This window comes from Anomalospiza imberbis, chromosome 2, assembly GCF_031753505.1.
Source record: "Anomalospiza imberbis isolate Cuckoo-Finch-1a 21T00152 chromosome 2, ASM3175350v1, whole genome shotgun sequence".
Classification (NCBI taxonomy): domain Eukaryota; kingdom Metazoa; phylum Chordata; class Aves; order Passeriformes; family Viduidae; genus Anomalospiza; species Anomalospiza imberbis.
Genome location: NC_089682.1, coordinates 64,677,806 through 64,704,489, shown reverse-complemented (window position 1 = coordinate 64,704,489; position 26,684 = coordinate 64,677,806). Strand labels below are relative to the sequence as shown.

The 26,684-nt window shown below is 34.9% G+C and overlaps 1 protein-coding gene across 4 annotated transcripts in view; it reads left to right on the top strand.

The window, feature by feature from the left end:
- The window catches only part of CNTN5 (contactin 5), a 601,944-nt gene that overhangs the window by 286,401 nt on the left and 288,859 nt on the right, over window positions 1–26,684 (top strand). For all 4 annotated transcript variants that reach the window (XM_068181456.1, XM_068181453.1, XM_068181454.1 and 1 more), the window contains exon 2: window positions 7,800–7,930. In XM_068181456.1, the coding sequence (XP_068037557.1) occupies window positions 7,876–7,930 (55 nt within the window). In that variant the 5' untranslated portion in view covers window positions 7,800–7,875. The remainder of the gene's footprint in view (window positions 1–7,799; window positions 7,931–26,684) is intronic.

Here is a 26,684-nt window from a genome sequence, read left to right as displayed (position 1 = left end):
CATGAACAATATTGGCAGAACTAAAATTAAAAAAAAAAAAATTGAAGAATGTGTAACAGCTTGTGAGACTTTGAGAAATGAGTGGTCATAAAGTTCATACAAGAAGCCAAACAGCTTAACTGTGGTACTTGTGACAAAATTTTGGTTATTTCCAGCCCAGGCTTTACGAAATTTCAAAATCATACTGCTGAGTGAATCCATGTTGCATTCGCAATCCTAAGTGAGAGAGCAAGGCTTTTTAAACTGCTCATCCCCAGCAGCTGCTTGTTCTCTGAAATGTGAGCTGAATTTTAGAAGCTGTAAGTCTGATTGGCAAATAGATGGAAAAATCCACAACAGATCTAATTCCACTCCTTCCCTTTTCAGAAGGCCTCTTCCAACAGGTATGTTACTCACCAGAGAACAAGACCATGCCTTGTGATGGGAGCAGCATGTTGAAGCTGCCTCAATGCCTTCAAGTAGACAGAAGTTCATGGTTTTAACACTTCTCAGCACCCAGTACCTCAAGGTATATCCTGAGTCATTTGACTGCCTGAGCAGTACTCTAGCTTTTTCAAGCTTTATTCAAAATAAATGTTGTCAAATAGAGCACCTTGGTATTGCTGGTTTAGAGATGCTGAGGACTCTTTCTGCCATCTTCGCCTGAGCACACAAAGACATTTTATGTCTGATTTGCAGTAAGAATGTCACAGAGGATCTAGCTTCTATAGCAAATACCATTGAACAATCCCTCAATTCAACATGAACCACTTCTTGGCCAAGTGATTTTGTAAATCTCCTCTAGATATATTAATGGTTGATTTGGTTAAAAAAAATATTAGACACAATGCAAATGCAGACAACTGGGTTAAAGGTTGGGAAGGGAGACATTCTGCATCTTACATACAAACCCTCTATTTTAAATATGTATGTGCAAATATACTCAAATACTATAAAATTATAAATATTTAATACAATATTAGTACAATATTAACTTTTTATCATATGGGTGTTGTGGAAACCTTTCCAAACAAGTTTGATTCATCTGAATAATTCAGAATCAATTGAACTAATAAGTATTTTGAGATACTTATTCAGCACTAGCAATCAAATATTTTGGTTTGTTTTTTAGAGCAGTAATTCAGATGTTCATTCACCAGTACATAAATTGTGATTGGTCATTATTTCAGAAAGAGTTAATTTGATTCTTTTGCAGAGTAGAATCTTCTGCTTCTTCCTAGACCTGGACTGGTGTCTTTGAAAACTTATTAGTATCATGAATAAAACAACAACAGCAAAACACAAAAAAAAAAAAAAACCCACAAAAAAAACTTTATAAAAATTAATTTAGATGTTGAAAGTCTCTGTTGCTCACCAAAAGGAATCTGACAATGAAACGTTCCTCTGAAGAATAAACTTTTAATATTATTCGCAGTAAATTAAGTGTTTATAAACAACTCTGAAATTGTTTTATTTAACTGCTAAATCTTGGTGTTTGTTGAATTTTCTTTACAATAGTTTGAACAATTACTGAAACTTTAAAATAAATTATCTTCCATTAGGGTAATAGTCAATCCTACAAGATGCCTCTCTGTTTACGCCAGTTTAATATAATTTCTCTTTCATTTGTCCTGTAACAAATTTCAGTGACATTTCGTTGTGTAAGTTTCTACGGTATGACTTTTATAAAATATTAAGTTAATATGGTTTTAGTAAACTTAAACCAATATAAAAATAATATTGTCAAAAAGACTTTGGACTGAACAAACAAAATCTTTATTGAAAACAAGCAGGGCCATGAACTCAGTCAAGGTTATTTATATTCTGTATAACCACTGTCTGTAATAATTGTGGCCTAATAGTTAACTTTATATGTAAGTATTCATTAGGGAGACCTTTACAGACAAGCGCTTTTTTAAAATTTCCAGCCGAGGTACTTCCTCTGTTCATTATGAGCTTTGTAATAGCTGAGCCTTTGGTTCTCAAAAGCTTCTAATTCTCTGTGGACTGAGCATTAGAGGTCTGATATTCATGGGAGAAAGGAAGATAGGCTGAATTGTTGTGTGCAAAAATTCCATTCATATCTTCCAAGCCCATATTGCAGCAGAGGTTGTGCAGGGAAGCAGAGAGAGTTTGGTGTAGTTCAGAAGGCTTTATGTAGAAGTACCTTAAACTGTATCTTTAGGTAGACCTCAGTCTTATTCCAAGACTACAACAAGCCTAGTTAGTGATGCTTAACTTGTTGCCTTTATTGATTTCATAGGTTTGCCACCTTAAGTAAGGAATATTATTTGCAGTTTCATTGCACCTTACGCCAACATCTTCCACTTATTAAATGTGATGAAAAGATGAAAAGAACTAAAGTATATTTGATCTTCACAGCATATGCTATTCTTTTTCTATTTGGATGTATGGGTAGGAATGGCTCAATTTCCAATTCTTTTCAGTTCCTGCTCTTCCAAGTCTATCTAAAACATCAGAATTGCTTATCAGTGGTGTTATTTCTTCATTACCTGTGAGCATGTTCCTTTTTTGAAAGGAAAGGGAAAATGAAATAATATGAGTTTTCCTCCAATATATATTGATATAAGAAAAAATATTACAGAGAAAACTTTTATTTTTTGTGACAAGTCACAGCCATTCCTCTGAGCAATATAGTCACTGTAGACACAAAGATTTGCTCCACTGCTTTGAGAGAGGATGTGGTTTTAAGCAATCATCTCTTTCATGTTGCTACACATAAATGGATAAATATGTATATGATGGAAAAGGGAAATTAAGTAGTGATAATGGAAGAAGCACTTTGATACTAGTGTTGCAGTATCTATGCTAAAGGCTTTGTTTTATAAGTATTTTAATTTAAAAAAGAACAGATCCTTGCAGTTGCATTTAAATTTATCCTAAGTGCCAGAAAAAAAATATTAATGATAGCAGATGCTATTATTAGCTTTAGACAGAGCACAATTTTGCTGGATCTAGTTCAAGCCTCTTGCACATAAGAGTTGACAACACTGAATTAGTGCTCCTGCTCTTAGTATTCACAAATTCTATTAGGAGTCAGAACCATGAGAAAATATCCACCCTGTCACTACCAGCCAATGCAATTCATTAAAATACACTGAATGGTGAGGGCTTTAATAAGTTTTCTACAATTAGCACACAGAATTAAAAGAAATTGCAAAAGTAATTTGGCAGAAATCCTGGGGAAAACAAAGGACCGGGGTAGTACCATGTGGAAATTGAAAACTGCATTTTCTAATTTTTGTGCTGGAAAAGAAGGCAGATAAATTACTTGCTGCACATTATATACATCTGCATTTTATATCACTGTTTTCTACAAATTTCCTTCAGGGAAAATTCATGTTCTTGGTATTAAGAAAAAAAAAAAAATAATGAAACTGTGTTTAGTGCAAAGAAACCAGAATAAGAACAGGACAGAATTAAAAAAAAAAAATCAAGAAATAGAAGAGAGCCCATCTTTAAATTAAAAATCTGAACTGTAGAGCTTTGTCAACGTATGCTATTTTGCAAACAACATCTGTAAAAAATACTATATTCTGGACAACTTAATTTTATTTTATTGAACAATGAAACCAAGAAACTATTCCAAACAAGCCAGTTGGATTTTTGTGAGGTCCTAATTTGTAACTGAGGGAAAAAACAGATATTGTTAATCTGAAATGATTTTAAAGTCCTTAAGCAGCACCTTCAGTTGTGTTCTTTTGCATAACTTACTGGATATTCTGGTTCACAGTCATAAGATTAAAGTACAAGTGCCTTTTTTTTTTTTTTTTTTTTTTAAGTATTCCTCATTCTGGGATACTCAGGGGTGGAAAAAAAAAACAAAACAAAACAGAAAATTAGCAAAATTTTCAAACCAAGAACAACTGAATACTGCTGGTATATATGTCTTTAAACTACTTTTAGAGTAAGGAAGTTTTAAGGGGAAGATTCTTCTTCCAAGATATAGCACAATATTAATTAGGTTTTTTTTCAGCAATATGACCTTTTCTTTTTTTTCCTTTTTTTTTTCTTTAGTAAGAAAGAGGATGCTACTCTTAATGGATTTAGTGATGCTTTGATCTTTTTGCTATAAGCATAAAGGAATTCTTCAATCACACATGTGTAAAAGTGAGAGCTTAGTCATTGGAAAGATAGATGAAATCCACTGATAGTAAACCCAGGAGTACATCCCTTCATGAAGTCTAGAACAGAAAATAGACTATCTGCCTATATTTACTAAATACAGTATTTTCATCCTCTTGCCCATATTGTTTCCTACAAAGCCCCTTTGTCATTATCCCACGTGCCACATGGAAGCCCTATACATTGAGTATCAATGTCTTTGTTAGGCTGCATGATGATCATTCATCTTCAAGTAACAAGATATATAGAAAAAAGAGATGCAGAATTCTTTCATTATGACAGTAATCAAGATTTCTAAGTAGCTTTTTTTAAAGCTATGCAGTGACATATTTTGCCTTTGATTGTTTTGCTGGCAATTCTTCTACAGAGATCAGCCAATGTATTTATATAACAAATATCTGAGTAGGAAAGCCAATGTCCAACATACATGAATTAAATTAGATTATCTCCCTGTCATAGTACTCTGGTTTTGCATTTTCATATTCCTGTGTAACACGTCTGAAGCATGTATTACGTTGATAGGTGCAGGTTACATAGGGTTGTCACATAAAATTATTCTAGCTGTTCAGCTAGAGGCTCCTTATCCACTCAACTTGTGATAACTCTTATGTCTTCAATGATACATTCATTAAAAAATACTTTTCACAAAAAGTTTAAAATCATCCTGATTCATGATTTCTGAGAAAATTTCAAATCATCGTGTTTGAAGAATGCAAAGAGAAATGTGTATAATTCCATCTTTTATTTTGATGTTTGGTTTCAGATATTCTTCATCCTGTTTCTGTTCTACCAATCACAACCTTTATTATTATTATTTTAACAGTCTAATGCAATAGGCACAGGAATACCTAGTAATAAAAACAGCAACAATCTCACACTGTAATGCTGGAAAATTTGGTATATGTTTCCCTGTTCATGCTAGAGAAAAATCACCAAGTTAAAATAATTTTTGTATTACACTGTTATAAAAGTAGCTGAAAATAAGTGAGGAAAAGAGGAAGAAGAACAAGTAATAAAGTTGGGGCAGGGGGAGAAATCTCTACTTTACTCTCTCTAGCAGATATGGCCATGAGGGAAAAATTTAAATTTTAATGAAAATATTTATTTCCCAGAGGCCTGGCCAACAAAGAATGCTGAATGAGATAATTCACTAACCAAAGGAACACAATGACTGAAAAGTAGATTATCACTGAAGTGAAAAACAAAGGCAGAAAGCATTAATAATTAATTGAGGAGATTTCCTGTGGAGGTTTACATGAGTTACAAGCTCTATGTGAGAAGTCACTTGTCTACCAGATTGTTGTGCTCTCTTTCAGGGTTGCTTATACCTATGTGTATGTCCAATATTAAGTTTCCCTGGTCTGAGTTACCTGAAAGGAAGTACAAATCCTAAATGGGATTTTTTTATCTGTGTTGAAAAACATATCTGCTGTGCTGTTTAAATGAAAGCTGACAAGGTACACCTTTATATTGTTGCAGGAATAACTGCCAGCAATATAAAGAGATGTCATCTTGTGCTCACACAGTGTGTCTGTCTATATATGATAGAAAGACTGTCAAAACTGGTTACAACTAGAGATGCTCAGAGAGCAGTTGAAATGGAATCATCCAGCAGAAACCTATTTTTACATTATGATTTATATTTTTATTTTTAGCAAGTGTGTAGAGCTTTGCCTCTGTTCTCTTACTGTCAGGGTTCTAACAGAGTGTAGGACCCCCAAAGCAGCAAATCTGAAATGTAATTAAGCTGGTTATAATCTGAAGGAATCATATTATCCCCAAAAGGAGTTTGATAGGGCAACACAGGAAATTTTCTTTTGTCTCATAATTATGTCACATGTCATTGTTTTTTTAGTTATAAATCACAGTTCTACTGATTGGAGATTCCTTGAGCTCCAGTAAGAGGATCTCAGAATCCTCCTGAAGAGATATGACTAATTAAAGGTAGGAAATTAAGTTTGTGACTTGATGCTTTTCAAGTCAAAGACCAGAAGTACACTTATGTCCATACAAAACCAGCTGAATCTTCTCATATTTCAGACTGACTTTTTGGACATTTGAATGCAAAGTCTCTTGAGTTCCGATGTGGTAGAGTTGCTGACAGTGTTTGAGTGATAGCTAAGAAGACAGTGATCAAAGATGAAGTGTGCCAAAATTTATGTTTTTGTCATGGGACAGATAGGAAACACAAATCTGGGGAACAGTAGGAGATGAGTATGAATAATATATTCTGTAAAAATGTTGATTGTTTCAAATGTATTGGTAGATTCTTCACACACTGAGTAAAGATGAAGAAACTGGAATCCATTTCAATCCAGTTTGCAAGTATTAAAACCACCTAGATTTTCCTAAAACATTTAAAAAATTGTTTATACTAAATATATCAGCATATTACTTTCAGAAAAAAATCACATAATGAATTGAAAGGGAAGTATGCAGATATCTACTTCAGAGCTTCTTCTAAAGCAGATTCACCTGGAACAGGTTACACAGGATTGTATCCAGGAGGGTCTTGAATATCTCCAGAGAAGGAGATTCTACAACCTCTCTCGGCAGCCTGTTCCAGAACTCTGTAACCTCTCTCAGCCTTCTCTCACAAGAGGGTTGCTTCAGTCCCCTTGTCATCTTCACTGCTCAACCCTCTTCAGTACTTGCTTGTCTTTCCTGTACTAAGGAGTCGAGAACTGGACACAGCAGTCCAGATATACTTCACTAGGGCTGAGTAGAGGGGCAGGATCACCCACCTTGACCTGCTGGTTCTTCCTAATGCACCTCAGGATCCCCCTGGCCTTCTTGGCCACAAGGACACACTGTTGACTCATGGACAGCTTGTTGTTCACCAGGGCCCCCAGGTCCTTCTTTGCAGAGCTGCTTTCCAGCAGGTCAGATCCCAGCCTGTACTGGAATTATTCCTCCACAGGTGCAAGACCCTGCATTTGCTCTTGTTGCCCTTCAGACAGTTCCTCTCTGCCCATCTCTCCAGCCTGTTAAGGCCCTTCTGGAGGGCTGTAGAGACCTTTGGGGTATCTGCCACTCCTTCCAGTTCTATATCATCAGCAAACTTCCTGAGGGTTACTTTTAGCCAAGGTGACTGGTTAATATGTTGAAGACAACTGGACCCAGTACCGATCCCTGGGGAGCACTGCGAGCTGTAGGCTCTAACTAGACTCTGCACCACTAGTCACAACACTCTGATCTCTGCCCTCCAGCCAAGTCTCAATCCACCTCACTGTCCACTCATCTAACCCACACTTCCACATGAGCTTTTTGAAACAATTTGTGCCAAAAATCAACATACTTCTTTCAGGAAAATACGAACACATGTCAGGCTATGTGCTTTGAATATGTTTGCTGTGAAATATATGTATACTATCTTCTAATCTTGGTTTTTTGGAAATCCAAGCTTCAAGGCACATGCAGTTTTAAGTGATATGTATATTTTATATATATATATATATATGCAGAGCACCGCCACAGACATTTGAGCTATTAACACTGTTAACTACTGGAGCAAGATCCCTCTATCTTTCAGGATACCTGTTCCTGTGTATAGAGAGTCCTTTGGGATTAGACTTTTAATTGCATTAGGAGAAGCTTTGTCTCTTTAATTGTTTGTCATATTATTGAGAGATATTTTTAATTTTTCTAACAGAGATCTGTCTTTGTCCCACTAGGCTAAGCTTTAATTAAGAAACGTCAGCATTGCTAACAACTGCACAAAGAGGGACAGAAGGACCTTTGTGACCAAGGATGTGGTTGTCATGGAAACTCTTGCTGTATCTGTCACTCACTGGCTGTCTTTCAGGTAAATCAAAATAAAAAACAAGAAAATGTTGTTTATCGTCTTAAGGCTCTTAACTGCAAACAGAAATAGGAAGATGCAAAAGCATGGTGGAGATCATCATTATGAAAACTATTTGCCTGAGTGTGATGACCCACCCTCAAGGGAAGGAAGCCCTCAAGATTCAAAAATGCTTATTGGTCAAAAAAAAAAAAAAGACAGAAGTGAGAGACTCTGCAAAGAAGCACAGAGTCTTATTGGAAATTTATGCAATTGGCATGAAAATTGGTTAGTCCCTGACCTGCTTTGTAGGCATATGGCAGTAGGGTTCAGACAAAAGTGTAGGGTAAAGGGAAAAGAGAGAGTAACCACATGGCAGTGGGTCTTGGATCAAGGGGCAGGAGGGAAGGGAAAACAGAAATAAAAGAGGTTTATCAAAAAGGGAGAGACTAAATAAAGGAAAAGAGAAAAAGGGAGGACAAGTAAGAGGAAAAAGAAAAGTAAAGAAGGGTACACGACCCCTCACTTCAGATGATGGGGATGCCCATCCCAGTCTCCATGCCAATCCAGTTGAGGGGATGCTCATCCTGATTTCAGTGTCAATCCAGGTGATAAGCCACAATCCAGCTGCATTGGTGTGGGTGATGAGATATCCAGGGTCCAAGGGTCACTGCCTGGACTTGGGGCTGGGTACATATTTGTGGAGTCTTCTTTACTCTGAAGACAAGTTTCTCTGCTAGTTACTTAGCATGCACAGTCCGTACTTTTAGGCCTTTCTAGAAATGGGTCTGAGGACTTCCAAAGTTTTGGTGGTCCCAATTTCACCTTATAGTCTATGTTCTCTTTCTGCCATTCATTTATGTGCTCAGCTGTACTGCATTGTGGCTCTTTCTCAGAGAAAAGTGCTGCCCTGTCTCCACCTGGCCCCTCTTCTCCAGTCAAAATTTGTTCTTTCTCAGAGCCTGCTAGTACCAATAGTCCTTGGTTATTACCAAAATTTCATGTCTGTTATTACTAAAAGTTCTTGCTTGGCTTCACAGCCATATTGGTGTTTGAGACACATTAGCCGTTTATGTTCTGGAAATTAAGATCTCAAAAAACTGTCACTTTGAACCACTGTTTATAAGGTCATTAGGTAGTGGGCTTAGTACTCATCAGCCCTTCATGACTGAGAGCTTGAAAGGGTCTCACTTTAGATCACTTTTTATAAGATCACCAGAGAGTGGGTTTTAGTAATATTCTATCCTGGATGAAATTCAAGTTCGTAACTTTCTTTGAACATTCAGCAACAGAAATATTATTTCATTTGGGTTTTTCAGGCAGCAGGGAGTAGACATTGTTTCTGACAAGAAGGAGAGAGGCTTGCTCTCAAGATGCAGTTCTTCAAGGCCAAAGGCTAATGAGCATTTCTCAGACCATAGTGGGGCCTAAGGGTGGGTGAGAATGCAACTAAAGTCACCTTCTCTGGGCCTGTACACTGAGTGGTGAAACTGCAAAGATTTAGTTTAAGATATTGACAAGTGCTGTCCTTGTATTAAGACAAGATTATTGCATCTCAACAGTTACTAAGCTATTCTTTTCCAAAATTCTTCCAAAATTTATTGGGCTTGTGTCATCACAAGAAGAAATTCAAAAGTCAGTGAATAAAGCATCTTAATTAGTAACAATAAAATTATATTTGACACAGGAATTTAATAATGGAAAGTGCCCATGGATGTCAACATACATGCTTTCAATGCATACATGAAAGAGTCTGATCTAATCTGGTTTCCTTCTTGCAGCTTCATTGTGTTATCAAAGTCCGTTGATTTTGGACAGGGAAATGTCTGTTTTCTTTGTGCTGGATTGTCAGCCACATTGTAAATATTAGTTTGTATTTTAAATATTTGTATTTTGGTGATTCTAATAGTAGTACTACCTTACAATCACCACCTATTTTTGCAATTCAATTTTTTTAAAATTTGATATTTATATTTTTATTGTTACAAATTGCAAGAAATTTGATGCAAAATTCAGAAGGATGTCAGAAATTTAAATATAGGATTACTTCTTATGAATTATTTATTTTATCTTGAAATCTTTGAGTTAAATGTCAACATCTAGTAGAAGGTATTTGTCTGTGAAACTAATGTACCTGAGTCTGTAGTTGGCTTCACACAGGTAATATCTCCTTACTCTCAACTGCTATTAGAGAAAATACCTGTAGAGTTTGCTCCAAATGGATTTGCCTAATTCTGTACAATATATTCATATGCTTCAAAATTTGTGAGACACATGTCTTATGCTGACAATTCTGTATCCTAAAATTGGATATACAGGAACAAGCTTCAGCTGTTTGCGACAGGCATTTTTTAGGCACATACATTCAAACAACATCTTGCAAAGACTTAAAAGCATTAGCAGTGACTAATTCTAATACAGCATTAGAGCATGTAACTACTTGGGAATTTAAACTGAAAGTCAATATTTACAAAAGAATTTTATTTAAATTACATTATACCCTGAAAACTCTTGCCAGTCATTCTGCATCATATTTAAAATTGAATATTCCTCTTATTTTTTAATTTGTTACTTGTATCTGATGGTTTCTAAAGCATTCTTTTCTTAAAATTTCCTTCTGATTTGTGGTTCTTCAGGGTTTATAAAGGTTTATGCTATATTAATGCAGGAGATTTAACTTCTGTAAAAATATTTTTAACTGCAGTGCCTCTTTTCACATGTTGAATATAATGTGATAACATACATTTTTCACATGCACAAAGGTAACTTTTTAAATTACTTCATGTGCAGTAATAATTATTCATTTTTAATTTAATGCTACAAGAGCTGAAATTAACAAAATATAACAAAATTTGATTTGAAGTTATTTCAATAAGATGATCTGTATAAGTAGCAATTTACTGTCTCCATAAGTATATTTGATTGCATCGTCCCGCATTTTGAGAAGTTTTTATATTACAGCACTCATTAAAATATGTTTACAACTGCATATAGCTCATTCTTACAGCTGACGCAATTCAAAGTAGCCTAGTAAGTTTGATGCCTGAATGCACTGTTAACAACAGTGCAATAGATATTGATGGTGCTCCGCGAAGATAGTTCATTCAATTTCTGTTCTTCTAGGCTGTGTTAAAATTCAGTACTTATCCACTTAATCATCATATCATGGGGTCACTCTTAGCAGCAGGCAGTGCTTGGAAGAGAGTACTACACTGTTGTATTGATTTTACAATGGTGAGGGAAAGAATCCAAGAGAAGGGATGACCTTTCTAATTTGTGTTGATCCCATTTTTATATCATTTTTGTCTTAAAACTGACTCTGTTATTTTGGGTTGTGCTTAAGCGTGAATGTATGAAAGTGTGCTTAAGCTATATGGAAAATAATATTTGGATGGCAAAAAACATATTATTTTCTGAACATAAGAATGAGGACTAAATCATGTCTCTTACTCTGGTTTAAGGCAAAGGTAGTCAGGGAGTACAGCTCACAGTTGTACACTTAAATTTTCAAAAAGTTCACTTTTATGAAATATTGATAATTAACAGATAAAAAGAAGATCTCAAGATTGATATGTTCTTTCTTATGTGTAGTACTACCCTTCAAGCCAAACTGGAATTGAAGAAAAATTAAGCTGTTTTTTTTTGACCTAGGGACTGCCTCACTACTGAACTGATGGTTGGAATAAAGATGTTGATTTTTGGAGGGATTTTTTTCTCTTTTCCATTTCTTCCTCCTATGAAGGTTTACTGTAGAGAAAGACAGCATGTTGCAAAATAATAGTTTACTATAGGGAAAAATATGAAATTCAGAGTAGCTTTTAAAATCTGATTTGGTTACAGTAGAACACAAAGTACAGAGATGCTCAGTTTAAATTGAATCCAAGTTTGTCAGAATTAGTCTGGGTATATATTCCCAGGGTCCTATTGTCCTGGTTCCTCATAATCACTTTACAGTCTTCTTTGATGTGTATGGTAAAGGCTATTTATTTTTGGTTCACCCTTGAAACAGCTCAGCAAGCTACCTTTTCTTTGTCTAGACTTGTTAAAGTTTTCTTGCACTGAATTCTCAGAGAAGTTGGAAATGTATATTACTGGAAGTTTTTTCTTTTAAATAGCACCCCCTGACCTTGTCATGAGACAAATAGGTATGTCTCTTCATGTTTCAGAAAGGGAGGTATTTTTATAGCAGAAAAAAATGACATCAGATTATCATCTCATGATTTATAGAAAAATTAAGATAGTGGGTTTTATTTGCAGATGTAAGACACTTGAAAAAGCTAGCTTGAGAATAGGACTCCTGTCATTCTTTTTAATAATTATTGCTGCTTGTTACAAGATGTTTCAAGTTTAAATATATGCTAAAGGTTGCATAATAGAGTGAATAGTATTTATAGAGTTCTCATTCTATTTTAATCTAACACATATTCTGTATGCCTTTTTGCTCCCCTACCCATTTATCTACTTCTGTAATATTACCTTCTGCATGTTAATCAGGTCAAAGTGAGACTCATTTTCTCTGCAAGACTATATAATTCATGGCAGCAATAAAATTATGGGTATAATGGAAATGGCAAGACTTCACAAGATAGAGGCAGTACCTCTGAGAACCAGCGGTCACTGTGGCATCGAGTGGGTAAATATTTGTCCTTAAAACTCATCTCTATCTACCATTTATTCCTTTTCACATAAAACTTTCTTACTACCACAGAATGACTACCTAAATGCTGGGGTTTTTTTCTGTATTCCTCATTATAGCGCTCAAAGTTAGAAGCAGCACAACTTTTCCTGAGCAGTTGTCTGCTAGAATACAATATGAAGGGAGACTTACAAAAGATGCTCTTAAGTAAGAGAGCACAAACAAACACAAATGTCCTGTATAGTTTTGACCTGCAGTTGGCATGGATATGCAGTGCTTCCTGTCTTTTATCATGCCCATCCCTTTCCATCTGGCTACTTGGAGGCTTTAGGAATTGTCTCTATCATTTGCACTTATCAGCTTCCAAAGCGCATCACAAACCTGCTCAGTGTGTAACTTTTAGAACTACAGCAGCCATGGCCAGGATTAAAATTCATAGCCTAAGGTTCACAAATTCATTATCCAAAGCATATAAATATGCATACCACTCTGAGTTCCAGGACTATTTCTTGTTTTTATTCTTCCATTTTTTAGACAATGTCCTTCCCGATTCAGTGGAAAGTATGTGAAAAGATGCTTCTCTGCCATATGAATGATGAACACATGAATGACCAGTGTTTATGACTGATAAATCTATACTTACTCACAGTGCCTTGTCCCTGACTCCTGGCCCTGCACTGATGACAGTATAGGAAATACCATGCAACTTTGTCACCCTTGATAGCTGAGCATAAAATACTGGAGACAGAGCTCTAGATAAGTATTAGTGCCTGGGAACTTTCCTGTTCACAGACTTCTGAGTGAAAATGGAAAATGTGATAACACACTTAAACCTTCTACTGCCTATCCTGAAGTACTGCATTTGCAAAGGGTGTAAGGCAAGCAAACAACCACAGCGCTGAAAACCAAGGCAGATTGCTGTCCACATCTTCTCTCCTGGATCCAGCGCTTAGTTGAAACAGGGAGCAAAGCACTTATCTACTAAATATTGCAATTTCTTTAAGTTTATTCAAAAGAAGAATGGAAAGGTAAACAATATCTACTGCTCAGAATCCTGATGTTTAATGTTAAGTAATCAGGAGTGTTGAGGATGGAAAAAATTGCAGGCATGAAAAAAGACACTGAGTATGGATTTAAGAAAATTTTTTTAGGATAAATCCTTCTGCTTGTATGCGTGTCTGGGTTGTTCTTTATTTTTACATTTTTCTATGTTCAATTTATAAAGCCGGTTTCCTACTGCTGGCCAACAAGATGTTGAAAATAGTTCTTATGACTTTTCCCAGCTATTCCATGTCAAACTTTTCCAAATATTGCAGTGTGTGACCCTTCACCAGAAGTCCTCATCCCCAGGAATTTCTTATACTTTCATTCACACAACAGGGAGTTCAGCTGTTATACTACACATTGCAACAGAGAGAAGGTTTTTGTAGGAATATTTGTAATTGGTTTGCTGGCAAAAGTAATTCATTCTATGAAGTGATTATCATTTTCATTAAATGTGCTTCTAGATGACCACTTCTCATGATCAGAAGTAATAAAAAGAGTAATACTTAGTCCTAACAAGAAACTGAGTCTGTTTTCCCTTACTTCCAGTGCCAGACATGTACAAGGAGTAGTTAGCTCATAATAGAGAATAATTTAGAGTTTCCAAGCAGCAGTAACAATATCACAAATACATATTAAGTTATCAACTTCATTTCAAAAAGTCATTAGCGGTTAGCACAATATTTTTTAAGCATTGACCTGGCCTTTTCTAATAGGAGTGCAATAAAAAGGCAGTGAAACCGTGGAAATTATGACAAATTCATCTTTGAAATGAGATACTGTTTTTTCAATAATGAGGTTAAACCGATATTGGAAGAGGTCTACTAAGAGGCTGGCAGATATGACAGTGCTTCAAGTTGGAAAGCAAACTTAAATAACTTTAAAAATTTAATGTTTTATCGAGTTTCTAAGAGAAATTCTGTGGTGGATGCAAGTGAATATGTGAGTTTGTGTGTGTATGCATGTACCTGTGCTGAAAGAAAGACTGGGTTGCCTTCGAAATAATTTTGAGTTGCATTAGTCCCTGTTTTCCCTTCATACATGTTCTTCATTCCCCCTGGGTGTTCACTGAGAGCATAGCAAGCTCTCTATTGTTCACTTTTATAGAGCCTCTCAGCAGTTTCTCAATGTACTATCAAATTATCAGGTTAGATGTGTTCAGGAATTTTTCTTGCTTTACTGCCCTACAACCACATGAGCAAGATTGAATACAAACCAAATTGTTGGTTCATCTCCAGCCTTATTCCAATTAATAGCATCTGGTTCTTTTAACCCTAAGGAATACCAAGCTCAAACCTTCTGACAGAATCTAATTTACAGGTTGCCTCCTATCTATAAAGAAAAATCTTAAGAAAGAAAGAAAGAAATCTTTAAGAAAACTCTTAAATTGCTGATAATTTTTTTCAGTAAATAACTGAGAAAAATACCATACTGTATGTCAAGATGTTAGGGGAAAAAAACAAAGAACCAAAAACATCTGCAAGGGGGTTTTCTGTATTTATTTCTCACTGCTCAATTCCAGCATTAGGTAGCAAACATATTATTGCTAAAGTTCTCTGTGTCCTTGATGCTTTCAGAGTTTACTTTGGTTAAAAGTTCTAGTCAGGACCTTTGAAGTGATATGTTGCCACGTGTGTGGTGATCTCTTCTTGTTTTACCTAGCATGGTCAAAAATACTTAATGTCAACACAAGATTGAACTGACAAACCACAGACCACAATTTTGGGGTAAATGAAACCTCCTTGCTCTTTAAATTGAAAAAGATTTTTATAGCAAATAACATCAGAGAAACTAATTGATACCATGGGTTGAATAAATTTAGAGAATAAAAGATAGAATGCGTATAAAACACCATCAGAAATGATGCATGAAGATAAATTCATTGCTGTGTTTGAATGAAAAGTCATGTACTTTTTATGGCTGTAAATTTTCAGCAATGATATTATTTTCTTCCCACAGCTAAAGTCCATAGCTACTCTATATATGATAAGTATCTGTGTTAGAAGGCAACACATAAGATAATTGGCCTCTTTGAAAATATACTCCTTTGCTACCAAGGCGTAGGTGCTCCCTTTTTCTTTCAGGCTTTCCCCTTGGACTAATGGTAGTAGGTTAAACTCAGAGCAATTTTAGCCAATATGAAGTTATTATTTGTTGTCTGTATGACACCTGAAGACTTCATATGCAAAAAATCCACTTATGTGGTTTTATTTCTATTTATTTTTGTATCAGTTGATTATGTAAAAAAGTTTTCTTACCACTTGAAAACACTTTTTGGAGTCACCCCAAAAAAGTAATCATCAGGCTGTGTTGAAAAACTTATTGCTATTTGGAAAAATTACTAAATTAGGTAAGAGTAAAATCTGTCAGTTTCTCTACATGGGAGACAAGCTGGCTGATGTGGAGAGGTCACATATCTAATAATGTATAAACACTTCATAGCTGTGTCAGCTGATGAACATAGGTAGTTATGGGGGTACTTCTTGCCGTTTCAGACTTAAAGATGCACTTGTCAGCTCTATACTGCCTTTGTTTAAATTTGTGCTAGCAATTCAGTGACAGCAATTTCTAAACTGTACTCTAGCTAAATCTCTTCCCGAAATGGAATGAAAATAGTGTGAAAAATAAATCTCGCTCCTGTCAGAAAATAGGATATATGCATACACTGCTCCCTGATAAGACAGTGGGAGGCAGTTTATCAAGCTCCATACAGCACTGAGACTGGTAACTGCTTTGCTCAGTGGAATGCTTTGATAGGGAGGCTTTTCCCTATTAAGTGCAGTAGTGTGAAAATGTTATAATAGTGAAGAACATATTCTGCAATTTTGGCTTTTATTCAACATGGCTAAGTGTGCTATGTACTGAGACCACTCCAGCAGTGGTTTTAGTTTACTTCTTTGGATTTATCCAACTTAATGTTGGGTATTCAAGTAGAAAAGCTTTTTCTAGTATTCTGTTAAACACTCCATCAGAGCTGGTTTTGATTGAAATTTTTCGGTGGTTATGTGTTAGGGGAGTGAGGAGGTTGTGTAGTTTTTTATGTTTTAATCTTAGCATCCCTACAGTTAATACATTGAGCTCAGTGGTTAAACTGTTCCTGTACCATTGATGTCCACTGGGGTGTGACCCTGTGGTGAGTGCACCATGGCCTGTGTTTGCCCTTAATATGGTGTGCAACTGTGAAAAGGGAGTGTTGCAGTCATGGAGCTATACGTAGTGTCAATTTAGCTCAGCGTAAAGCTGTAGGTGGTTTGCTATGGCTCACCACACAGCCTTTAAGAGTATCATCTCTATTCAGCACAGAATTGCAAGTGATAGTATTTAAACTCCCTATAACACTGTGAATGATAGTGCTCTCATTTTGTCCAGGAAGAAATGTGAAGATAGGCATTCTGACTAAGCCTGTGATTTAAGCGAGTTAGGTAAAAAAAAAATGTAATTTCATCATCTGCAGAAGGATGTGGCATCATTGAAATTTACTATTGATTTTAAAGTGATTAAAAAAGAACAATGAATCACAGAGTCAGCCATTTTAGAAGAAAAAAATGAGCATGTTCTTAAATATTTCCTGACAGTGTAACTTAGTAGTTCTGAATGCATCTCTAGAGATGCTGCTTTTCCCTAAGCCCTGTGGAAACTGCTCTTAAATGAGTTGCTTGGTCTAGATGATTCTCCAACTGTTTTTTGCTTATCATTTAAGCCCTACCCTGTTCAAAAAGTAAAAAAAAAAATGAGAAACCTCTCAAAAATTATTTTAGAATGTAAAACACACAAAAAAAAAAACATAGAATGAAAACATGCTGAAATGGTAGAATACAGAAATGGATGCCTTTTGTCTCATAGCTAATTTTTTACTGATATTGTAAAGTCAGGTTTGTGATTATCTATTCTAAAACTACATATCTCAGAGATGGGCAAAAGGTGAAGAGTGAAATTATTACATCTGCAGGAAAATAAATGCACTCTGATTTGGTGACCTTACCCACCAGGAGTAACATGAAGCATTACAATTCTGTGGAGTTTATACTTGTACCTATCATTTACTTGTAACTCAAAGTAGTATATTTTTCTGTTTGTAATATATTTTTACTTTGCTTAAATCATATTGTTTGATGATCATTTCAGATAGAATTTTTAAAAGAATAGGATTTGTATTTTCCATTCGCTGGACAGTTCTTAAAATTTTGTAACAGTGTTCAATGTATCACTTTAATGAGTTTAACATTCATAGCTGTGGAAAAAGATCATAAAAATGTACAAATTGGGCAACACAAAAGGGAATGGACATAGTGAAGTGAAAAAGAAACCTGCAGATCTCTCCTTACATCAGTTTCATCACTGATTTGACTCATTTGGTGAAATGGGGCCTAGTGATGGACTTAGTCACTTTAACACGATTTAGTTTGTATAACTCCTAATATAGATTGTTTGCAATTGGATTACCTTTTTCAATAGGAAACAGTGCAAGGCAAACAAAAATCTAAAAGTTGACCAGTATGTACTTCTAGACTTCTACTGTGCTCTATAGTTTGATGTTTGCATCATAATTGTTTAAGATTTAGGAATTTTTAAACTGTACCTTTAAGGATGTCAAAGCAAAAGTCAGAAACTGGGTTCAGCAAGATAACCTATGTGTGCTCCTTTGCATTTCAGAATTTCCCATTAGATTAGATTTAGGAATAAAAAAAGTAAGTTTGTTAAAAACTGAATGAAAAGAAATTCCTCTAAAACCGTCTTTGTCTTCTCTGTTCTATTTGCATGCTCTTTACCAGTGTCGGTAATTTATATTCTATTCTATGTAGTTAAGGCTATAAGTTTGCATGTCTCCCAACTTGCAAAGAAAAATGAGTACTGTAGTGCAGTCTGAGAGTATAGTAGACATGCCAAACTACTATAAGAAAAATTAAGTCGATCTAAAGCAAAAAATTAGCCTTTTGATTATGTTATATATAAAAAAATAGTCATTAGATTAAATATAATTTCCAAGGAACCCACCAGGTACTTTTCACTTTTATGGGTTTTTTGGTCAGATGCCCTTATATTTGTTGGTAAGGTTTTAAAATACCTGTGATAAGAATTTTATGACAAGCAAAATACTTTTTAAATTATTAAATGAATTATTTTTTTTAGGTAAGGCTTGAGAAAATTATGGTTTAAAATACTTTTAATTCTTAGCAACACTTAAAAAGGAGAAATTATTGAGTTTCCACTTTGATAAAGTATATTTTGTCATAAATTATAGAGTTCTGTAATGAATTTTTCTTAATTAACCTCATTATTACATTACTCATGTCTGTGAAATAGGTCATTTTAAAATACTAATTAGTCTTCCAAATAGAGCAAAAGCACAAGCCTTTCTAGATAGGCTTCCGATACAACCTGAGACTTCCTGGAACATTTTTAGCATATCTGTTCTCATGAATGCTTAAATTTCTTCTTTCCCTCTTATACTCACACATTTCCATCAGTTTTCCTTCTACAAAAGCTGGCATGGGGAAGTCTTATAATATTTCATTCCTCTGTGTAAACAGTGCTGGGTAATATTCCAAGAAGCTCAAAATTCCTAAAATATTTGGAGGTATCAAATAGACATATTATCTATCTGTATAAAGAATATTAAAATTTCAGTGATTTATCAGACTGGTTCATGGGAGAAGAGTCTTACTAAAGATAGAATTAATCACAGTAGTTTTGGTATTTTCTTGATGCTTAAGAAATGAGCAATTGTAAAATAAAAAACCTAGCTCTAGTCCTAGCATGCTTTAATGAAGATTTTCTGGCATGAAATAAAAGTAAAGGATTAAAAATAGATCTATGTCCTGGTTCTAAATCCACAAAGAATATTAATGAATTGGCAGAGAAATTCATCAAAACTGCTTTCCAAGGCTCTGATCACAATATTCTCATAATTAATTTCAAAGTAAATTTGTCTAGCATTTGCTTAATTTTTCTAGGAGTAACCAGTACAAAAAATTTAGCAGTTGGTGAGGTCATTTCTGATTGGGAGCCTTGAAACTTGCCTTTGCTCTGGTTTCAAAGGCATATCTGCAGTACATTATGTTGTCTCCCCAAGTTATTGCAAAACTCTGGAAGGATTGGAAGACCTTTAAGAGTCTGTGTTCTGGGAACTTCTTGGGCATAATTTTAAAAGTTCTTTCAGTTGAACGCAGAGAATGTGTTTTATTCCTAACAGAAATATTTTTGTTAGTGTGGAAGTTGTTTTGTTCTTGTGTTCAGTGAGACATGATCGCAGCTGGCAGTAGATTTATATATACCAGTAGATTTCCTCTTTCCTAAATTAAAATTGCAAATAGAGAAATACTTAAATTTGCTTTTAAGCTTTTATTATGAATGCCAAGAGCCACACACTTAGAGATGATTAATCCTAAAGGCCATATGTTACCTAAGTAAACAACCCTTTTTGTTCCTGATGTATAAGTCTGATTTTGCATTACATCATATTTTTATACCAGAAGGAAAAGAATGCTATTAATTAGTTCAGAATTATTCCCTCTTATTTATAATCTCAGAGTATTAAATGTTGATGAAATTAATAGATTACCAACTTTTTCTTAATGGTGTTAAACAGGCCAAAATGCAAATAGGGACTGCTTTAATGGGATATATTGATTTATGTACATATGCCTTTTAATCATTTTTGTGCTTGACCTACACAAATCCTTTATATTTTAGTTCATAAACAAAATGCAGGGACCCCCGGGGCATGTCAGGTATTAGTTGCTTGAAAAAAATGTCTCTACCATGCAATTTTTAGGATTTGCAAGTAGAGCTATTTCTATATGTCCCTCACATGCTGCACCACATGCTTCTAACAGCAAGTCAATATTCTGTTAATTCTTGCTTCAAACTGAAAAAGTAAATATCAGGGACTGTGCTGAAGTATTAAGTACTATGACTCAGAAAATGAGATATTGTGCTGCTTTGACTACTTAGAGATGTTGGAATAACCTATTTCAAGATATCTCCATGTGCTTCTCAGGAAACATTAAAATGTCAAAGATTAATAAATGTCAGAAAGGGTTTTATTTGGACTTCTAAAACAAGTTAGAGAATTTTGACCTGTAGCTCCTGCAACTGACATGCTAATCAAATAATCTGAGATAAGGCCTCTGGTCTCTGTATTCCCTCAACCAGGCCCAAAGAGCATTTCTGTAATTAAGTAGACCTAGCTAGGGATATTTTGTAGATGATGTAGAGACAAGAGCATTCTTGTAGCAGCAGGTATGGCAGCATGGCTTTGATCTTCAATTTACAAGAATATGAATTTCAGGTAATCCTCTTGCCTTTAAAAAAGAAAGAAAAGGGGAAAAAAAGGAAAAAGGAAATGAAAAATAGTCGTTAAATGGATGCTGGTCCTTTAATAGAGTCTTCATTATACCTCAGATGAGCTGATTACCTTCATAAAAATGACTCACCGTCTTTCTATTGGTGATAAAGTGAGTTTAGTCTCATCTAGTATGTGTAATTTAGTGTTCATTTTTTTGGCAAGATTAAATCAAATCAATCCATCTTATATAAATGCACGAGTGCGGATTTCTATTAGACAGATTTGTGCAAAATCATTGCTCAAATCTAAGTTTTACTGCCTTTTCCTGAGGTTTTTGAAACTCTGAATAAATTTACTCTCCTGCTGCCCTACCCTGCCACCCCCTCCATTGCCCCAATTGTTAAGGGAGATTCACCAAGTAAACCTTACAATCCCAGGGATAAGAATTTTTTTTCCTGTTAATATTGTTGGATCACACATTCCAAATATTTAAAATAAAATTTACAATACCCTGCTGTCTTTACAGTAAACAAGCTTTCCTTAATGAAACTAAATCCATACAGTATAACTGGAGAGTAAGTCCTTTGGTACTTGCCTGAATTCATAATGGAGAAAAGTGTAAAAACCTAAATGGATCATGTGCAAATGTAAATTTTTCAGAAAGATGAGAGATTTAGAATAGTATATTTTCAGTTAATCAGCCAACTACAGAATTCTAATTATCTCATCTGTAGATATAAAGATGAGATATATATATAGACATAGAGATTTAATTTCTGAAAGAAGTTCTGCAGATATGTTGCAAAACTGTACCTCTGCTATGTTTAGCTGTAGACAACCAAACAAATCAATCAGTCTTCCAAACAGAAGTCCTATGCAGAAGTTATTTTGACATCAATAGGATAGGTTTGTGCTTGCTTTTGAATTAAGATGACGATCTGCTAAAATATTTGTTGCTTTGTAAATCTGGTATATATATATTTGCTTTACATATCATCCTTCTATTAAAGAGTTTTGGAAGTAAGTGGACAAAATTTTGCTTCCTATACTAGGTATTTCATTCAGGAACATTAAATTAGGAGTCTGTCCTTCAGATATCATCAACAAAGACAAGAATAACACTCCTGAAAGATTATTTTAAGATACAGATTTAATAATCATTCTCACTACTATCATTACAATGCGATGTAGTTATCACACTATATGGTTTTTTTACTTATCTTTTTTCTACATAAAATCAGACATACAGAAACAATTACCCAAAATCAGCCAATTTTAAGTTATGCAATACAAACTTTCTCATATAATGAAAGTATTAAAGCACTGAAAGTTTTCTAAGTTTTCCCACCTATTTCAATATGAGAATGACATAATACTTAAATTAGTACCAATTTTGATATCTGTAAGTTAATAACAATGAATATTTAGTGCACTAACACTTTTTTTTTTTTTAATGTCACTGTCAAGGTTAGATAAATTGTGTTCTCCTTGGCTGTCACTTCTTTTCTACATGAAACAATGGAAGTATTTCTTGTGCTTAATTTGAAGTTAATAAGAAAAAAGGCATCAGAATAGAATTGGTTCAGCGTGTTTCTGTCAGACAGAATTTAGATAATGGTTAAACAAAACTAGAATTACTATTAACATGTTGAAAAGATATATGCTAAAGAATATTTGTCTATATTTCCTCTTGGTATTTTTTTATCACAAATTTTATTCACCTTCCCTTATTCAAGAATAATGATGGTATTTACAGTGTTTTATGCAATAAGGCAATAACATCATCTCAGAGCTCCACGGTCGGTTTCACAAGACTGTTTGGATAGATCAAGGACAGAAGTGACTATCCTTTGATAAGGCAGCAAATCAAATTATCTTACCAGTGTGTTACAACAGACACTGCCACTTCCACTGTTATTTCACAGCTATTGGGAGTATTTAGGGAAAACAGAGGATGTTGGATGATAGTTTTCAACTGGTTTTTCACCTTGTTTCCTGGGTTTATTACTTGTCATTCAGCTAATTTTTTGCATTCCTTTTCACATCATCTCTGTAAGTGTAAATTCTCAAAGTGAGCAACACAACTGTGTGGCAACAGAATAAGAACAAGATGTTAAATGGTTATATTTATAGGAATGGAGCCCAAACAGGTTTTAGGAATTAACTAAAGAACTTAAAAGCAAAAGCATACTCTTCCTTCACCTGCACATTATGAGAAAAATCATAGAATCATAGAACCATGGAATCATAGAATGTTTTGGGTTGGAATGTTTTGGGTTGGACCTTAAAGGTCATTTCATACTGACTTCCCTGCCATGGGCAGAGCCACCTCCCACTAGACCAAGCTGCTCAAGGCACCATCCAGCCTGGCCTTGAACACTTCCAAGGATTGGGTATCCACAACTTCTCTACCAGACGTGGTGAGGTGCCACTTAGAGTGCTGGGTCCAGTTCTGGATTCTACAGCACAAGAGAGACATGGACACACTGAAGGTGTAAAGTATGAAGGGCCATGAAGTGAAGTATGTCTCCAATGCAAAAGGCTAAGAGACCTGGGCCTGTTCAGCCTGGAGAAGAGAAGGCTTAGGGCAATGTGATCAATGTCACAAGAACCAGAAAGGAGGGTGCAAAGAGGATGGAGCCAGGCTCTTTTATTTACTGGTGCCCATTGACAGAAGAGACAATTAGTACAAACTGAAACATCAGGAAACAGTTTTTTACTTTGAGGGTGACTGAACACAGGTTGAGCAGAGAGGTTGTAGAATCTCTCATTTTATCTATTCAACAACTTCCTGCACATAATCCTGTGCAACCAGTTCTATGTGTCTTTCTGTAGCATGGGGGTTGAACTAGATGATGTCTGGAAGTCCCTTCCAACCTTAGTTGATCTGTGAATTAGTTAATCAGTACTGAAACATGTTAAGACAGTCAAGGCTTAAAAAAATTAATATAGGTTCTTGGGAATTTGCCAAGAAGCAGGAACTTTTTTGTCAGAATTGTTTTCCTTAATAGTAGTGTGCATGCCCTAGACTTTTATAAACCTAGAATGGTTTATTCTTCCTTATGCATAAGGTCTTCTGCTCCTAGAGAAGTCAGCTGATCTTAGGCATTAAGTTTGCTTGTTAAGAGAGGCACCAAGCAAAAAGCAAAAACATTTCTTCATTTTGTGGATTGACCTTCACATGTGTGGTCGATTAAGTTAGCAACATTTTACCATTTCCTTCTCTCCCTCTCATTTCTCTTCTTCTTTTTCATACATTTTCTTACCATCTCATTACTACACAAAACATGCTCTGAAAGCTGCTATATTAATATTACATCAGTCTACCCATTTGACTTGTTAGCTTTAATGCTTGTAAAATACCTTGTACTGACAGTCAAGTAGAATAGCAAAAACCAGTATTTCTACAGACTAGGGTTTTGTAACTATGAATTTTTCTAATATATGCAGTAGTTATTTTTCCCTGGCTTGCTTTGGGGTCTCTAGGTGCTTAGCTTAAGAAAGCAAAAAGGAACTATGTATGAATTTAGAAGTACTATTATGCAGAGCACATTAACTGAGGTTTGCAACAGTTTGGTGTTTCGAAAAAAAAAAAATTCTTTGGAGATTTGTTGCCACTAAACACAACAGCAGAAATATCAGTAGCAACATGTTCTTTACATTCCCAGTGGAACTCTGAGGAACTCTGGCTGCTTTCCTTCCTCATTTACATTTATTTTCTACTTGTTCAGCAGAGCTCAAAAAGAAGACAAAAAATTCAATTTACATGTGGATCTACATTGTTCCTGGCTATTCCTGTAAAGATGGCAAAAATATGTGTTGATGGTTTGAACCTTTCTTTTAAGCAAAAGGAAAAAGAAGGGAAATAATTTCTGTATCCATAGATGGAAAACATTTATTACTGAATATAAATGTTTAAAATTCAGCCTTTTTTCTGCAATCTTTTTCACAAGAAAAAAATGCAATATCCCTCATTAATTTTTTTTGGCTATGATTTGAATTATTTTTGGCTAGGATTTGATTCTGTGTATGTATTTGTGTCATATGATTTAGCTTTGGTTTTCTAAGGGTATTGTGGTATTTATTTTGTGGAGGTTTTCTAATTTTGGTACATTTCAAATAAAATGCATATTTTTTCCTCCATGTTTTACAGAGAGGCAAGAATTTCACATAATATATTAAAATAAGAATTGAGCTGTCTCAATAGTAGTGGTCCAATTGTACCCTCAGCAAGACAGTTATTGTGAAACAAATGGTGTCACGAATTTATCATGAGTTACATAGATTTGTGTGGATGATTTGCAGTGATGTAGTGTTTCACATCCTTTGTCATTACATGCTCACCCATCGAAAAGATGAAAGTATGAGTATGCTGACATTACAATGTCATTGTTCTGGTAGATGTTATACAGTATCATAATCCATGACACAGTAATTTCTTGCTGACAAAGAAATACAGATGGTTTGGCCTCTAATTAATCCATTATTCCTAGTCAAAAGGACAGCTTGAATTTTTAATTCAACCCCTCTCTACTTAATAATTCCTGGTTGCTCTTTAAAAAACCCACAACAGGAAGTTTAAAAGCTTTCTTTGACAGTGCTTGTACAAAAAAGACTTGAGTCTATACTACCCTCAGTAGTTTATAAGGTACTTCTAAAATTAATGTTCATCATAGTGCAAATATTTTCTTGGGGACCTAGATAAATAAACAATAAGTTTGCTTTGAGTTCCACTTCTGATATGACTCTTTTCCTCTTAGAGTACATGAAAAACCATAAATCAATATAACTGTTATATCAGTGCTGTACTGATTCATAGTAGATATTCAAAACTTTCCCATGTTTTAACACAGTAGCAGAAGATCAAGTGAAGTTTCATCTTGCAGACCCTGCATTTTCTAGATCTATTGCCAAAGGAATTTTACCATGTTGAGCAGACATATTTGTTTAAATCTCAGTATAAATCCTCTGAATATAATCAGCTAAGGCACAGAAGCTTTTATTACCGAATACCTCTCAATTTTAAATGGCAGTGATTGAAAAAAGTCTTTATTATCTCTTTGACCTTTTACAAATTCTTAGAAAAAGAGAAAGAGAGGGATTTGGGGTCAAAATTCAGATCTGTTCTAACCATGTTTTTTCCTCTGTGTTTTATCCTTTCCAAAAAACAGTTTCGCAGAAATAAGTTCCCCTCACTAGGTGATTATCATGGGTTGCTGCTAAACACGTTCCACAGAGCTGTGATTTCTTGGAGAGCTGACAGCATAAAGAAGCGTGGTTTTCAAAGTATGAACCTTATGTGCTGTGCATTTTTCTGTGGCTTGAATATTTAAGTATTGACATTGCTAGACCAACTAACAGTACCAAGTGTGCCAAAGATGTTTAGTTATTTTGCCATTCAATATTTTGTTTTCTTATTATAGCATATGTTCTTTTCTTGTTGGTTGGTTTCTTTTACATTTTTTAAAAGCTTAAAAGTGAAAATACAGACAGAAGAAAATAGTAGAATCCTAGAAAAATTTAGATTGGAAGGGACCTCTGGAGATCAATTGATCCAGCCATCACCTCAAAGCAGGGGTAATTATATCAAGATACCCAGTCCAGATTATGTCCATTAGAGTCCTGAAGAACTCCAATAATAGACATCCCACAGTCTCCCTGGGAAACATATTGCAGTATTCAACCACTGTTATGTTTGTTTTTTTTCTTGGTGTCCAACACAGATTTCTTATGTTAATCTTGTTTATTACCTCTACTCCTATAAAGTTATAAGGTTAATGGAATGTCTGTTGATTATTGGCTTTATTTAC